The sequence below is a fragment of the Charadrius vociferus genome, unplaced genomic scaffold, assembly GCF_000708025.1.
Source record: "Charadrius vociferus isolate BGI_N301 unplaced genomic scaffold, ASM70802v2 scaffold404, whole genome shotgun sequence".
NCBI classification, from domain to species: Eukaryota; Metazoa; Chordata; class Aves; order Charadriiformes; family Charadriidae; genus Charadrius; species Charadrius vociferus.
In genome coordinates, this window is record NW_009648443.1 from 1146234 (window position 1) to 1163880 (window position 17647).

At 39.2% G+C, this 17647-nt stretch overlaps 1 protein-coding gene across 1 annotated transcript in view; it reads right to left on the reverse strand.

The window, feature by feature from the left end:
• CCDC148 (coiled-coil domain containing 148) overlaps positions 1-17647 on the reverse strand; it is a 63347-nt gene that overhangs the window by 42605 nt on the left and 3095 nt on the right. The window contains exons 2-7 of the mRNA XM_009885478.1: positions 12870-12991; positions 6513-6616; positions 5801-5883; positions 5472-5635; positions 5116-5211; positions 4842-5023 (exon numbers count right to left, since the gene is read on the reverse strand). Coding sequence (XP_009883780.1) covers positions 4842-5023; positions 5116-5211; positions 5472-5635; positions 5801-5883; positions 6513-6616; positions 12870-12991 — 751 coding nt within the window. The remainder of the gene's footprint in view (positions 1-4841; positions 5024-5115; positions 5212-5471; positions 5636-5800; positions 5884-6512; positions 6617-12869; positions 12992-17647) is intronic.

The following is a 17647-nucleotide window of genomic DNA, read 5'->3' on the forward strand; positions in this document are numbered from 1 at the left end:
ATAACAACGAAAGGGTTTCTTTATAGCTGATTGCTTACGTTTCCCATGACAGACAATGAATATAGACTTCTGAGCCGACTATTTTCCATACGGGAAGTCTAAAGCAGAAATAGTGCCCCGGCCAGTGAAAGGGGGCCAAGGAATCCTTCAAAGAGGGAATGGTTGCAGTTAAATCTTACAACCTGCAAGCTGCAGGTCTGGAACAGGAGACGCAGTTCTCCAAAGACAAGAGTCCCCGAGCTTTGACCCCGAGGTGCTATTGGAACCATGTGCTATTTGTGCAACATTCGCTGCCCTAAGAAAAATGTCTCGCAACTGATCCTCAGAAATTAATGTTTTAAACTCCTCCCTTTTCTCTATAGGGAGCTTTTCTATGAAATCAGTTCATTTATTAATTTTAGAATGTGTCATAATTTGATATTCTGAGGTATAGGCTTTCTGAAGAGTAACTTTAATGAACAAATTAATTATTCTTTGCTATGATTTAAACCTCTTTCGCTGCCACTGCTCCTACTGACGCTGAAGTGAGTACAAAAACACATAGACAACACCTAGCATTCCTGTCTTCCCATCCCCAGTATTTTATTTATTTGCTTATTAGAAGAACTACCATAACACCCTGCCTGCCGTCACTCAGAGGGAGTACCAGCCATCCTGGGAGAGTGTTTATTAGTTCGTGGGTCGGATTTTGAGCTGCCTCTTATAATTTCTGAAAGTAATCAGTAATCCTCTCCTGTGAGTCCTGACACACCTCAGCATGGTGCCCTTCGACCACGTTATTTTAGTGACAGTAACGAGACAGTTCTAAGAGCTGAGATCCTCTTTTGCAACAATCTACCTTAGATATTTCTGACCATACAGGTTTGTGAACAAACACAGGTCTTCTGTCTACCAGAAGAGTCAGACAGAGTAAGATACATCTCGGTCAGGAAACCTTACACCACGAACTTGAGAGCAGGGAAAACCATGGATTCTGTGGTCCGAGGGCCAGGCTGGCGATCTCCTCTGCCTCCAGCACACATGGGCAGACGCACCAGTTTCTGCCTCCTATATCTCACGTCTCCGCCACGGTTCCCTCCAACTTGTATATTCCTCTAATGGCCAGCTAACGCTGGTCTCTACGCTACTCAGGAGCAAGATGGAGAAATAAGGTTTGTGGAAGACACTCTGGGGAGCAATCGGCTACAGCTAGAGCTACAAGTAGTTTATTGTAAGTGGGGACAAACTGACTGCCAATGTCTTGGTTTGTCACCTGTGCCAAAATTTGTCAGCTGTGTGAGATTTTGTCAGCTGTTCATAGGCAAATAGCCAAAAACAGAAAAAAAGAAAAAAGCAGCATGATCCAGCCCAGTGTATTCATAACCATTAAATGCATGGAGAATTTCAAAATACCCTGCCTGATTGAATTCAAGATGTCACCTCACTTAAACTTTTGTAAAATTGCAGAAAGGAAGATCTCATCCAAAATGAGTTTGAAAAGTGCCAACACATTTTACATTAATATTCAAGCTAGTATCAGGCTTCTTCAGTGTCAAGATACTGACAAACTTTCACAAGGCTGAAGGCATGACCCACATTTTAAATGTAGTGCTTGCTTTTCTTGTATGTATGCTTCTACTAGAAAACAGTACAATCTTTATTTTGTTTCAGAACTGAAACACAACAATTGTCTTATATTCAACAACCCTGAGGCAGCTGCTTCCTTTGAAACAGATTTACCCAGCATTAATCCCTGGCTTTACACATTCTAAAGAACATAAACAACTCCGAGGGGAAGCTACCCTCTCCACCCTATAATCCCCACACAGCCTTTGCAATAGCCATGTACACTTGATGCACTGCTGTCTTGGAGAATCTACAGACAGACTGCAACAATACCACTGAGTGAGATGTTAACCTCACTGACTATTAACCATGTCATTGCCCATTGTTGTAGCAGAAACATCCTGTTAACGGCCTGAAAAGAGGAACTAAGTTTACTTGACTTAGTCCCCATATCCCATTCATTCGAAAGGACACGGAAGAGGATACAGTGCTGAATACGCAATACTCCATTCATCCTTCAGTTATTTAAATAATTCGGACATCCTTGGAAATTGTGGCAAAAATACAATAGTGCTTAGAGAATCATCAGCTATAACAAACACATCAGTTCAAAGTCCACAATTTGTGGGATAACTCAGGACTTGGCTACTTCCCAAACACAAAAACTTGTGTTTTAGCAGCAGTAAAAGTAGTAAATTTATTTTATAAAACATTACAAACCTATATTATGCTTGAAAAAACCCAAGTTCTTCTGCAGTTTCTAAAAGCAATAAACACTGTAATATGCATTCTAGTAGGACTGAAAAGCACACAAAGAATACAGCAGACCAGAATATTATCTTCTGATTTTTCTTCTTTGCACATTTTCCAAATTTTCTGTTCCAGACAGGCTGAACAGTTCAACAATGAAACGTGTTACACCAGGAAACTAGTATCAAGTTCAGATTTCTTTACTGTACATTCAAGCATATGATGAGGGAGGAAGAATGACAGAGAAATAATCCTCAGATGAAGGGACTAAGTTAGCGTGTTGTCATAGAATCACATTGTTCTGCTGAGCAACTTCTCAAATTACAAAAATGCAAAAAAAATGTATTGCAGGAGAACATTTGGTATCTTCGGGTATAGAGCAATGACAATAATTGCAAAAGTTTCATTAAGGCTGTATTAATCAGTAGATACAGTGGATACATACCAAGGTCAAAAATCTGTGTCACGCAATTTTTGACAGTATTATCTGTGTTAGTTGGGTCATAGTTAGTTTGATGAACTGTAGAATACCTAAATCACAAGGCTGTGTCTTTGCAAACTCAAAATATTTCCATGCTAATTAGCTAATATAAATGTAAGAAGTGGCAAAGAGTGTTGTGTCTTTGATAAAACCCAGATCTTGGAAGTAAGCAATTCTACAAGAACAAAGTCTCGCTCTTTTTATCAACAACATGTTTTTAACATTGCAGATAAAATCACAGAAACATAAATGAGCAATACTTTAAAGATTTGGAGACCAGAAGGCAAACAAAAAAAGACCAAGATCTAGATTTAAATAAAGTGCCTAAGATAACTGCTGATGGCTCATTTATTGGTTTGTACATTCCCAGCTAACAATACTGGCATACGGTCTTCCAAATTGGGTTACCTGTCCTACGCGGCCTACCGTTACAACCACCAGCTGATTGCTGCCAGTGCCACCACACCGGCCTTCCTCCCAGATACATCCATTTCTTTTTTCCCATCGAGATATCATAACTTAATCCCTTCAAAGTACCACTGCGTATGTTTTCATGCCTACAACTGAATTTCTTTCCCTCACAAACACGGTATTTTATCTTTAAGTCTCGATGTTACTTAATTATCAGTGCAAAATTAGCTAGCTCGAGACCTATATTGAAACCTGGCATATGATCAATGAAAATACCATGGTAGATTTTTCTGTCGTCTGCATTGATGTTTGTCCATTATTCAGTAGCACACATGCTGTGTGAATCAATTTATGATTTTTCACCAAAATTGTGTTGATCATAAACTTTGACACAATTTTAATTAAACTACTAGAAGGACTTTGTACATACTTCATGATTTAGCATTTGTCACCAATTTTCCATAGAGGTTGTTATAAGTTCCTCTGTAACAGCAACCGTGACGAAATATCAGAAACGGTAGCAAAGGAACTGCTGTAAATTTGCCACTTGCTGCTTAATAAATGCTATAAATATAGGAAAGATCAGAACAATTTTTAATAATTATCACGTTATAATAGCTAGGACATTACAGTAAACAGGTAACAGAAGAACAACCTACGGAATATCTGTGCAATTTATAGAAAAGATAAGTAGATTATAACATGACTTTCTATGGGATCCAACATCTGAAACCTGTTTCAGCACCCCCAAACTAGTTCAGCAGCAGTGGCAGAAGACTGAAGTGCTGCACTGTAGGTGGGGTGTACCCAAAAAAAGAGGGAGATTTAGAAGCAGCATGTGATTGTTTTACCAAAGAAACTTCGAGATCTTCCTGCTCTCCCTGTTTTTTTCTGCCCAGATTTCAAACAATTCCACTGACCTTCCTATTCTCAGTCTTCTTAAAACCTGATGCCATTCTAAGGAATATCAGTGGACGGCAAAAAGAAGTCAAGGCTGGTCCAGTATCTACAGCTCCATAGCTCCTGGAGCCAAGTTAGCCTCAGCAGAAAAGCTAAGCTTTATACTATTAATATATAGGTATGTTACATTTCTAGATCTTTGTGAATATTTATGTTCTTTCTATTATTTTTTTTTATTTACAGAAAAATCTCTCCTCCTTTCAGTTATTCTGAATCAGAGCTACGCACATTTTTTACATTTCTTTGTGATGAGAATTACAAAGAATCCAAAACTTGTGAAAAGATTGGACCTATTTATCTGCTTTACAGATAAGTACATTCTAAATCTCTCTCAGAAAGACTGCACTTTTCTGACATAAATTTGATAGTGTAATTACCACACAGAAAGAAGCATTTCTATTCACACAAAGAGGACATTTGATGCACACCAGATTGTTGGTTCTTTAATCCACAAAACATTTCGCATATTATTTCAGATGAGAGCTTTTGAAAGGACTGCCTCAACTCCCTCAGCTGTGCGGTTACCGACTATTTAACCCTGGCGAGCTGGGCACTGCGTCAGCTATTCTCTGCACTGCATAGCGTAGAACCAACTCCAACAGTAAAGACAACTGCAGGATCTATAGGTTGCAAAACACATTATAGTTACTTATTTTACACCCAACAAAAGAAGTCCAGAAACAGATGTTATTACCTATATAAAATTTTCAACTGTTGATCAATCTCTTGAAGCTTAGACCAGTACCCACTTGCAAGCTTTTGGTATTCATTGATAACTAAGGTCTTCAAATCAGGATAGGGGCATTCCAGAGACAGCAGTGCTGAAGGAACTTCAAGGAAAAGTCCATTTTTCTCTTCAAAAGAATGCGCTAATGCCTGCGATGAAAAAAATGCTACTCAGCAGACTACTCTGCATTATATTTTCCCTGAAAAAAAATTGCTAATTAAACTTATAAGGAAAAGCTTACTTTTGTTTTATAGTCTTCAAGCTCTCTTTCCAAAGCCAGACTTTCAAGGATAAGGAATTCCAAAATTGCCTTCTGTTGCTTCTTCACAAGTTTGATCTATTACATGAAACATGTTACTGTTACTTCTTTATCTTGTTGTAATATAAAAGCTCTTATTGGAAACCAAGAGCCTGACTTCCAGTTCTACAGTGCTATGCTTTTACAGGCTTTACTGAAGCAGATCTGCACTACAGCAAGTACAGAGGTTAACGGATACTCAGAAGGTGAGTTATATTCTTGAAGTATTACATAAAAATAAATGAAAATGCTAAAAATACAGTGATAATAAATTGTAAAAATAAAGCTAAAATACAAACCTGCTGTAACATCTCAACTGGATTGAACTTCGATTTCAGACAAGATTCTTCTGAGAGGCAACACTGCATTTCAGACAGCCTGAATTTCAAATTCTCTTTTAGTTGCCAGATAGGAACTACAGTATTTTTTTGGTATGTATCCCGCTCCTTTGATAATTTATGCTCTAGATCCAAATGAAACACAAAGCTTTCTCAAACACACAAAATATTACGCAGCACTGTGCTCTCTAAATCTAAACCTGTCGAGACAGGGATTTAAAAACTCAAACAAATAATAAAGATAATTTTGACTATAACAAATAATCAAGAAATTAATAAAAAATTCTTACCCAAGTCCCTCATATCCAAAAAAAAGTTGTGCTTATGGCTTTCTTCATCAAGAAAAGTCTTTATTTCTGCTTCTGCTTTTTGCCTGGAAGGTACAAATATGAGTTTTACAGAAGCTTTAATTTCTAATTCATTAAGTTTTCAAGAAAGATAAACCTCAAGTACTGTAATAATTAAGTAAAAAGGGTGATTCTTTGCCTGGGAAGGTATGAAGTGCAAGACTTGGACATGAAGTTGGTATGGAAGCCACCCTCCTCTGAGCAAAAACGTTCTCATTGATCTGCTGTATATAGAACACGCAAGCTAACAGACACGAACAATATTCATGTTCCCTATCGTGAGTGTGACCTCAATATGCATATCTAGAGACAGACTCCGAAGGAATTAAAAAGTATCTGAAAATGTCTGACACTCCTACAAACACATGCTCTTCAGATGTTGATAGGTCAACTAACCAGCCAGGAGATCACCATGGAGAGGTACATACAGAACACTATCTACTCTGTTCCCCCCTCCCTTTATGTGTTCTCTTCATGTCTACAGACCCCTTTCAAAGGAGCTCAGGAACTCTCATGCCCTGCACAAAGAGTTATCTTCAGTTCAGATATTTTAATCTTTTCTTCCTACTGTCCCTTGAATCAAGTATGCCACACCAGCATCTGTCGACTGAAGTATTTCTTTAACAATGGCTAATTAAGTTTCCTCAGCTCTTACCTGTTCTCACTCAGTCGTTTATGCTCTTGCCACCACACTTGCTGATGCTGTTTCAGCAGCATTTGTTCTTTGCTAATTTTTGAAACTTGCTCTGTTTTTTTAATCTGCAGGAAAAATTAAAGCTTGTAAGTATTTTGAATCTGTTCAATAGCTTTATAAATGCCTTCCTACATTTAAATACAGAATGGGGAACCTAAAAGCTTTTTTTTTTTCAAAACTGTGTTTTTCTAAAGAACAACAGGTTCAAATGTAACCAACTTTTATGAAAAAAAAAAAAAATATTCTATTCAAACTACAATTAAATGAGAGGAGAAAGTGAAAAAATGCAGTCCGTTTTCTTCTTTCTCCTTTTCTTTCCCATCCCTATTTCCCAGGAGGTGAAGGGGGGAAGATGAGCAGGAGAAAGAAAAATACACTTTCTTACATGTGGGAAGATGAAAGAGTGAAAGTGTGTCTTTCAAGAAAAAGAATTTCAAAAATTGATTACTAAAAAAGAGTGCTTTTTCAAAATCTATCCAATTAAAGAGGCTCTGAAACTGTCTAAGGGCTCAACAAAAAAATTGCTTCCAACTACAGAGAAAATAGAAATACGTGCTTTTGAGATAGATGGAGTTACTGCTTAACTAGAGGAAAAGACATCAGGGAAAGGCCGATGAAGTGGTAGCCAGATGACTCTGGCCAACTGACAACGAAGAAAGATTAGAAGTCATCCGTAGCTGCCCGAAGCCCCTGAGACAAGTCCGTTTTCTCTCATCCTCCCGCCACCATGACTGGCTTCTGGCCTCTCAGTGGATCCTCAGGACAAAGCAGCACGTCAGTTCAGAAGTGGCTCCTTTCCTGCTCCTCCTCTTCCTGCCGCCTAGCCACCACCTTCCTCCATAACACCAGACCTCATCCCTGCCCCAGCCAACTTCCACTCTGCTTCCAGAGGCTCCCACAATTCACCCCCGCCTTTATTTTTTTCCTCCCCAGCCTTTCCTTCATGCAGATACAGTATTCTACTGCAGAATGGTAGCAAGGCGAGGAAAAAAAAAATTGGGAACTCTTGTCCTAGTTCATAACAGGGAGAAATGAATAAAGATCGCACTCCACATCTAGTTCAGGAAAGAAGTGACATTCTGAGTCAAAAATGTTAGTTTGCCACTTGGCTCAGGTGGAAGTTATTTGCTCTGTTAAAAATACTTAGTCAACTTTCCTGCCTGGGGAAAGCTGGACAAAACCACACGTTGCCCCCTCTGCCTTCCCACGCACAAGAACACGGCGAGCAAAAGCCCCTACAGGCGTGTTCTCCGTTCCCGCCAGTGGCTGGCAGCGATGCGCGCAGGCTTCTCACACAAGGAAGGTGTAGAGCTTTCCTTTGCAGCACTCATGCACAGGCAAGCAAGAATCCCATCGCTTCTCCAATCACAGCCTCTCATTCACCCACCAACAAAAGCTAAAATCTTACTTTAAAACAAAATACTTAAAATTCTGAAGGTAGAAACATTTACAACTCTAAAATGAATCTGAGTTTAATATATCTGGTTGAATATACCTGGTTTCTAGACAGCCCCGTAAGGAACAACCACAGCTAGAATTTAGCTAATCCCTTGTGCTTTTGCAGCCAACGTGCTGTAGTGGTATTATTCGGGTAAGAAGTTGCAATAGTGCTATGGAGAGATTACGTGACTGTGACTGGGAAACAATGTTTTAATAGGAAGCTGCACATGTGACTGCAGTAAAAGAGAGTTTGAAAACAGCTGGTTTATGCTTTCAATCACTCTGCTACGATGCTTTTGAATCAAAGATAATGTCTCCTTATTTTTATTGCTTACACATTTTCATGTTTAAAAAGTTACTTATAGCTTCCTCTTGATTACCATTAGGCACTTAAAACCAGACTTCAGCAAACAGAATAAATAAAGTAATTTGAAAATACATACATCTTCAAATTGATTCTAAAACTAATGGGAAACAAAAGTTGAAGTAGATCTGTACATAAAGTTTAATATGCTCTTGGAATTTTTTTATAGCAACAGCAATGACATTTATGTATAATTGCTGCAATATTAGCTTTTTTCTGTACGTGCTGTATTTTTCGTTCTTAAATGGTCAACTGATTTACCATTCGCTTATTTGGTTCTACCTCAATGGAGGAGTAACCCAGCACTTCAAACACTGGATAGCCTGAATCAGCAACAAAAAAAAGCAGTAGGTGGGAACACATTCTATTCGCTGTGGAGCTTTCAGCATATATATTTTACTACCTACTCAGTTGGAAAACGCTTGAAAAGGTGAAATACCAAAAGACAGATGATGAAAAATTAGTTTAAAGCTGGAATGAATTCAGTAGAATTCTGTACTGCAAGTCCACGAAGAAATATCTGCCAGAGTTTTTGATATCTTATACTTGCATGCATTAGAGGAAGCAATACTATAAAGCAAGCATGTATTTTTTTCCTCTCACTCACTGTCACCCTTTTCTATTTTAAATACCAAGAGAGGAGCTGCACGAGCAACCCCCTTTTTTGTTGCAAGACCTTCAGGATAGTAAACTAGTAAATTATGCTTGTTGGTACTGTATATATTCCATGTACTAAGGTTTAAGAAACGGCATCAGAACAAATAGTAGTATACGGTTCTGTTGCAAACCAATATATTTCATTTAATAACTTCTGTTCGAAGAACTTCTAAATATGTTTTCGACATGAATTTAAAGGAATTTTTTTATAACTTTATCATAATTCCATATTTCTTCAGCAATTTTCCCTTTGAACTCTGCAATCCTGTCTGAATGAAGACTCTGAATTATATTTTATACATGCCAAAGACATCATCTGATTACGTCCCTTAGTCATCTACACAAGAAAACTTTAGTCACTGCATTTTGCATAGTTTCTGTATTCCTCAGCACAGCCTTTCATTCCAAAGGCCATCCACAAAATTGCAACTGTTCAGAGGAATGGCCAAAGGCTGGAGAGACAACAAATTGCCACGTTAGTGCAGTTTAAGCATACAAAACTGTGTTATCCTTACGCTGGATTTGCAGTTTTCTGAAAAGACATTCAAATAACATTACCGCTGCAGGGGTCTGTTTCAAATTGATAATTTCTTTCCTCTTCTAGTTTGTTTCTCAGCCTAAAGGAACTATTCCAGCTGAATGTGTATCAGTGTCAATTTCTTCAGAAATCACTTCTTTCTGTGAATTTGATTTTTTTTTTTTTTTTAACATGTAACACTCGTCAGTGAAACAGTTATACACTAAAAGCAGTTCCACTCCCACAAGGAGTTATCCCTCCACAGTGTTTCTGGATCAACATTTTATACTATTTCCACACAACTGAAAAGGAAAACATACAGAGGCAGCAACACATGCTCCAGAGAGGTTGGAGACTTCTCAGACATCTGCATTTCTGGCAGTTTGACATATACTCTCCTTCAAAGAAAGCACAATTTTTTAAAGGGAAGTTCTTAAACATAAAAATCCGAAGAATGTTTCTGGACATCCGCAGCTGAAACCAAAACCTGTTTATTCCTAACCACCTTCACCCCCCAACCCTGCTCCAACTAGTTGCAATATACAAGTCCTTATGCACAATTCGGTGCAAAAGAACGTCCATGTCCTGGCTGTCTCATTAAAAACAAGTGCAACACTTCAAATTCTGTTGTGGCTTAATAGCCACAGCGTGATGATAAGCTGTATGGAAAAGACCTAAACTCATAAATAGGTTTCAAAGAATTTCTTTTCTCAAGACAAACATGTTGAGAATAAAATGTTATTTTCTGCCCACTGCAAAATCAAGAACAAACTATTTAGTGTAGCACTGGAGGAGAGCTAAGATGAGCCTCAGTCTACACATACATTTGGGTTTATTGTTTAAGGACCTTGTTCACAACAATATTCCATGTTTTCTCTGTTGGTTTGTACGTCATGTTGGAAGCAATCAGAACCACCCCCTCAGAATGGGACAATATTTAAAAAAATAAAAATTCACCAGCTCTCCAACGTTGTATGTAACCGTGACTGACAAGCCAGGCAATACATATTCACAGAGGACACAGCGGGAGGCAAGGTACACAGACACTCAAGCACGGCACGTTCTAAAAGCTGTCTCAGCTTAACCGGACTGGTTCTACCCAATGAGGCCTGGCTGCTATCAAAGCCACTCTATGATTTTCCCGATCCTATAGGTCTCAGAAGTCACACTACCTCATCTGAGTGCGAATTGCATGGTGTCACACAGCAGCCGGTCAATCTTACCGGAACCTGCAATCCAAGGAAGTATCGGCAGCCAGCCCAGGTCTGCCGGTGCTGAAATCATCCCAGTTCCAGAATCGTGCCACAAAGGCGCCTGAACGGCTCCAGACTGAGGTCCAACGGGACCTAAGGGTCTAGTTGTCAAGTCACATGAAAGCTAAACTGTTTCTCAAACAGATGCACCTCTGGAGGCAGAAGAGCTGTGTTTGTGCAGCACTGAACCTAAGCCAATAAACCAGGCTAAATCCAAATCTGCTGGCTACATCAACAGAGAAAGTAAACTGTGTTCCTGATAAACAAGGCACCCGAGAGTTGACATGACATAAAGGAGGTCTCATACAACAGTTCTGCTTTGGACTGTGACCCAAAGCAGAGACTCCTTGACCAGCAGGCTAACATCCTGTGTGTTTAAAGCAAAATCTTCCCTGACATTGTGGAAAAAGAGCATTGTCATTCCTGCAAGTGTAAAACCAATAAAGCTTTGCAAGAACAGAATGTCATTTTTACAAAGTCTCTTTCCAAAGCAGTGATATACATCATTGATTATAGTATTCTCTTAAAATAAAGATGGGGAAATTTTTGAAAGACGGGACTAAGAAAGAGAATACAATGATGCTCCAAAGTCCTGCTTAGGTTTTCAGCAGAAGAACAAAAGCCAATCTGCACCTTTGCATTTGCTTGCCTAAAGGTAGTTTAAAGCTAAGCAAATTGGGACAGACCATGTATGAATCTGAATGAGATAAACAACTCAGGTATGAAGTGGTTTATCTGCAGTTCATTTTAGTATCAGGTTGTCAAATTTCATTTACCTGTTACATAGGCTTGTATTAACATCAGTAACTATAATCAATACCTTTACTCGAAATATTTGAAAATTTTTAACTCCTTTAGGTTTTCATATGAGGGTTTTTTCCTTTATTATTGCGGGTGGGGAATGGGGAGGGGGGGGTGTACTATAATGATGAAGGTCATCTGCAGTATTCTAGCGTTAGCTATGTCTGAGCTATATCTTAATCTTTCCAGTTCTCTCTACATTTTCTCTAGTATTTGGTCCTTCTACAAAGGTAAAACTCTGTCATAACATTTGCCATATGCCCAACGTAAAGGATGCAATGAGGCTGCCTGGAGTGTTTACCCTGTCCTCCCCCATATTTACAGACTGGTCTCCACTTTCCGTTTTCTTTCTTGGGTTTACAAATTCTTCTCTTCACCTTGTACTCTAATTAACTTGCACATCATTGAAGACTTTGGGTGTATCATTGCCAAAAATGCTTCCAAAATCGTATCTCCTTTCTTAATACACTAAATTGCTTTGCTATTTTCAACTGGTATGGTACCACCCACTGTTGCATGGATTTACTAAATGTCTCTAAGATCAGACTTACAGAAAACATGAGTATGTGAAACTGCGTTAGTGGATGGCGAAAATCTGGTACGTAGTGTTCTTTCCACTGTGACCACCCAGACTTTTTTTTTTTCCTTCTGCAATTCTGCTAGTGACCCTGCTTTGTCCACACATTATAAATCACCATTCTTAATAAAAGTAGAGGTAAAGTTTTCATTAAACTTTATCATTATCAAATAGACTACCTTCTTATTTACCATTTGGGCCATGCTGCAGCTTTTTATACCTTTCTAACTGCCTAGCTCTACAGTTACAATTTATGGCTATAAAAACCTTTTAATTTTCAAGATCTACCTCAGCTTGACTTTTGGAAATCCTCACTTCATATCTTCTTGGTTTTTCTTTCCAAATCAACCTTCCCTTCCCATTTATTCACATAAATTCTTCATTACCCCACGTATTTTGAGTAGTTTAGGTAATAAGTCTAGATGAATTTCCTCAAAGCACTCAAGTACAAACTTTTCTTGTCTTTTCGGGAAGGAGAATCCACACACATTTTGCATCTCTGATTCAAAGAAATTCCACACTTTGACATTAACATGCCCAAATCACAGTAACGCTAACTGTGATAAACTCTTCTCTTTTGCCCGCTTTTGCTGAACGCTGTTACAGCAATTTGTTATCCCTATCCATTCTCAGATTCCCTGGGACAGCAAAAAAATATGATCTTTGAATTTTAAAATCATTCACCTTACAAATAACATAAAAATCATACCTTTAGCTGAATTTTTGCAGCTGCTATTTTTTCTACTGCAGCAAGTTCATATAGATGTTTGTAGTCGACAGGTTTATACTTCTGGCTGCAAAGACCATTTCTCGTAGGAATCACCAGATTTTCTAGTTTTCATACAAAACACAAAGTCATTTCAAATTCTGGAGAAATATTTTAAGCGTGAGTCATAAAACAAAAGCATTATAGATAGAAATTAGAAACAGTATATTTTAAACATTAAAGGTTTCCATAACAGAGATTGCTAGTTGGTGCATAAGAATTTGCAACAAACCTAAGATAGTAGAATTTATAGATGAAACATTAACCATTTCTCTGCTTACAAAATCTTTGTTTAAAAAGGATTTTTATATGTGAACTTAAAGAATAATTCACTTTAAACTGGGTTTACTGGAATTTTACTAAGTTCTAACACTGAAACACCTAAGTTTCAATATACTCATTCTTGTTTCACAAATTGGAAAAATACCTCAATATTTATTATAATCTACGATTGAGCAATACAAGTAATGTTCTTCTAAAAGGTACATAAACTACTAATTATATGACATATAATTAGCAACAGAATGAGTTGCAGTTACATTTCCTATTGAATGTCCAGCCTTAAGAACAGCATAATTTATCAACTTCTGTAGGCCCCAGCAAAACAATGTATTTCCTTAAAAAAGAGAAAGGCACTAAAATTGCAAGGAAACATCATACGTGGTTTCTGCTGCACGCAGTATGGATTATAACATCCCCTTTCTGCAGTTCTACCATTAGTATTTGAGAGACCATGACAGTATTGAAAGACTCTTGCCCAAAAAAACCCAGAGGAAGTAGTTTTGCTGAAAAAGCATTTGATCTCAATGAAGATTTAACCAAGCTGGTCTTTCACCACAGTCAAGATAACTTACAATGATCCCTTTAAGAAGTGTCATTGAGGGATTGTGATATTCCCCAAACAAGTTGCCTCAAGTTTACCATGGAGTCCTCCTTTGAGCTTACATTAACGTTCCTAAAATCCACTACCTTTATTTCTCTTCCCCCTTGCCAACTTCCTAAGAATGATAACTTCCACCATTTCATGGTCACTTTAATCCAAAGCATACTACGTATACACTTAAAACTGGGTGAGCAAAGGACTGAGAAGACCAGCAGCTATATCAGAGCAAATCCAGAAAACCAAGGCTGCAAATCCTGTCTGAACAAGTTTTGTGAACAGAAGAAGAAAGAAGCACACTCGAGGCAGCCTCAGATACATAACGGCCCAATATTAATTCACAGATTTTCCTGGTTTATTGGCTTGTGCCAGACTGCCACTAAAACAGAGCTTGTCTTTCTTCCCCTCTGATCATTATCCACAGTTTCCGCAGGCAATCCCTTTGCAGTTTCCGCTCTCTGAGCTTGAGAGGATACAACACCTACATAGAGGAAGGCTTCCTCCTTTCCTCCTGCTTGTCAATCCTGCTTTCTTCGCCACTAATCTTCTCTACATGCAAATTAATTCCACCAAATCAATGTTATGCTAACCGGGTTATAGCTTTGATTTTCTATGATGACTACTTTTTTATTCTCTATATGCCTTATACAAAAAAAGATCAGTATTTTGATCCACTACTTTCTTCCATTTTATCCCTCCTAGGAGCTTAGTATGAATATCTCCTTTCTCCCAGATTTTAGGCCTTTAGGTAGCTTTTTTCGTTTGTGGGCTTGTATTCCCATCCATCCAAATTTAAAGTTCTCATTCTTAAGTCAGCAACATTTTATGCGAAGATTTTTTTGCCTTCTTTCTGAGATTGCTTACAACATTGGCCAGGCTGGACGTGGCCTTGGGCAACCTGGGCTAGTGGGAGGTGTCCCTGCCCATGGCAGCGGGAGTTGGAACTCGGTGATCGTCACGGTCCCTTCCAACCTAAACCATTCTATGATTCTACGATTGTTCAGCAGAGATCATTGAACATCATTCCACGCACAAAGTAAAAGTTCTGTCGCCAAACTATGTGGAAAGCCACTCATTCAATTTTTCCTCCTAAGTCTATTACTCCTTCATTACCACTCCCACAGCCTAACAATCACGTCCAGTCTGCTAGGAGTCATTTCGGGCAGTAACACCAGCGTCCACAGACATGAGCAGCAGGGCACGGCAGGAGCTTAGAGCAATTCCACATTTCTAATTCAGGCTCCCTGCAGACAAATGCCTGGGAGCACCTGGGAGGTAAGCGAGTAGATGCATCCAGTCACATTCCTTAGAAGAGGATCAGTAGCTGTTACTAGTACTACTAAGTGACATTAATTACTGCTACAAGTCGTTAAGTACAACTCCTTGGTATGGTGCTTGTGAATGTCAGGATGTTTGAAAAGCACGATAGTGTGATGTTGCAGCATCAGAGATCCCCAGTTAATTCCAGGATAGCATACTATGATACAGGTAAGTGTCAGAGCAAAGGCGGGACACTGCCATCTTCCAGAGGAGCTAAAGATCCAGATCTCTCCCTGCAGCGCCTGTTGCAGCTGCTGTAGAGACCTCTCCCAGCCCCTAGTGCCAATGGGCTTGGAAGTGCGCTACAGGCACCCTACACACATGGCAATGCATGCATTGACAAAGTCCTCCTGCTACAGGCAGCTTTTACCCTTGCCACTCTTAACTCCTGATTCCTGACCTGAAGGAGTTCCTAAATCATTTCACCAGCATGGGTCTCGCACACCCCTTGTTCTGAATTGTGGTATAGATATCCAGGGCTAGGAACCCTATCTGGCTACGGCGCTCAAAATTGCAATATCCTGACCAGTTTTCTTTGGTCTATGTCAGCATTGTCATGTCCTTAAACTACTCAAGGAAATGACAGTTTGCTGGTTCTGTTTGACAGCTCTCACTCACCGCTGCCTTTTGAAACCCTGCTTTCTCTAAGCCAGCTTTATTCCTCAATACAGTGTAGTAAGGATAAGAGATGTGATCAAAAACTAAATCCATGGAATCTTTTTTGCACCCTTTCTTTCTCACAATAAAAAATGTGAGAAGAGGGTTGACAACAAAAAGCATGGAAAAACAGGATGAAAAATGTAAAAGTGTATACTAATGTGCAGGAAGCAATAACAAATACAGTGCAGAGAACACTAGGAGGGGGGAACGAACCATTCCACTGAATGAATAGATGGAGAGAACAAGGAATGCTATAAAATGACAGGGAGAAGCACTGTTTTTCTTTGATTAGGTTGTTTTAATCTGTTCTAACCACAGAAAAATGTCTCGGAGAGCAGGGAATAAGCAGAGAGAATCCATTGACTTAAAAAGGTTAAACTTAGTGGTACCTAGATGAAAAAAAATGCTGTTACTATGTTTCTTTCCTAAACAAAAAAAAAGCTTGCAGCAATATTTGGAGGCCTTAGAGCTGTCTCTGAAAGTCCCAATTTAATTTAGCAACATAATCTAGTATTTTCTACACTCTAAAAAAAGTTTTATATAAAATATATAAATATACATAGCTACATATAAAACTAATGTTGGAGAAAGCAGGTACCCAAGGTACTTCCTCGGGTAACTCATCTTCACCAACTTAATAATGTCCCTCACATCTAAGAAAAGAATGAGGAGCGAAAGACAGGTTTGATTTCCAAACCTCTAACCCCAAATAATTTAATTTTATATTTTCTTTCAATATGCATTTTTCTTTAGCCTGTATATACAAACCGTATGAATCTCCGCTACCAATCTTTATCTGTTTCTTCTTCTGCTGAGGACTTTACCCTGAGGAATTTTCTAAAGTCCATAGGGTCTATCCACGTGAGATTAACTCCAAAATCAGGGTCTTGGCATATAGGATGTAAACTTTGTATTTAATAGGTAACATACTGGGTGTGTCTTATATTTTATGAAGAAAGTAAATTTTATATATTTTTATATGTATGTATACACCCACAAATATATACACGTGAATATAAAATATTAAACTTTTAGCTTTTAAAATGCCTTTTCATAATTTTCTATAACAGATATTTGCCAAAGCCCCAGATATAATTATAATGGTAAATGAAAGTTACTTGGACTTTTGCCCCAGTACTGTAAAGCGGTAGCGCACAGATCCTCAGCAATTTTACATTGGCTAGGGATAGGGAATAGGCCTTCTCTTTCCAACCTCTTTTTTAGTTGCTTTTAGTAGTGAAACTTGCCATTAGGTATTAATAGAAAGACTTTTTTTCCATTCCCTATTAAAAGCATAGTGGTTGGAAGTGGTGTGTCTGACATACAGTTTTGCAGAGGGGTTCTAGATAAAATGTTAAGGTAAATCCTGCAAAGCTGTCCCATGGTCCTCCTTCAAGCCTCCCCTAAGGATTTTCATCGGCCACACGCCTACAGAAAGTTTTGACAACATAACTCCACATGATGCCTCGCTGTGGAAAGATTTTTCCAAGTCAACCACAAGGGTAGCCCCTAGTATGAGTACAGGCTGGGCGGAGAATGGCTGGAGAGCAGCCCTGCCAAGAAGGACTTGGGGGTGTTGGTGGATGAGAAGCTCCCCATGAGCCGGCAATGTGCGCCGGCAGCCCAGCGAGCCCCCGGCATCCCGGGCTGCATCCCCAGCAGCGTGGCCAGCAGGGCGAGGGGGGATTGTGCCCCTCTGCTGCGCTCTGCTCTGCTCTGGGGAGACCCCCCTGCAGTGCTGCCTCCAGCTCGGGGGGTCCCACCAGCAGAAGGAGACGGAGCTGTTGGAGCGGGGCCAGAGGAGGCCCCGGAGATGCTGGGAGGGCTGGAGCCCCTCTGCTGGGAGGACAGGCTGGGAGAG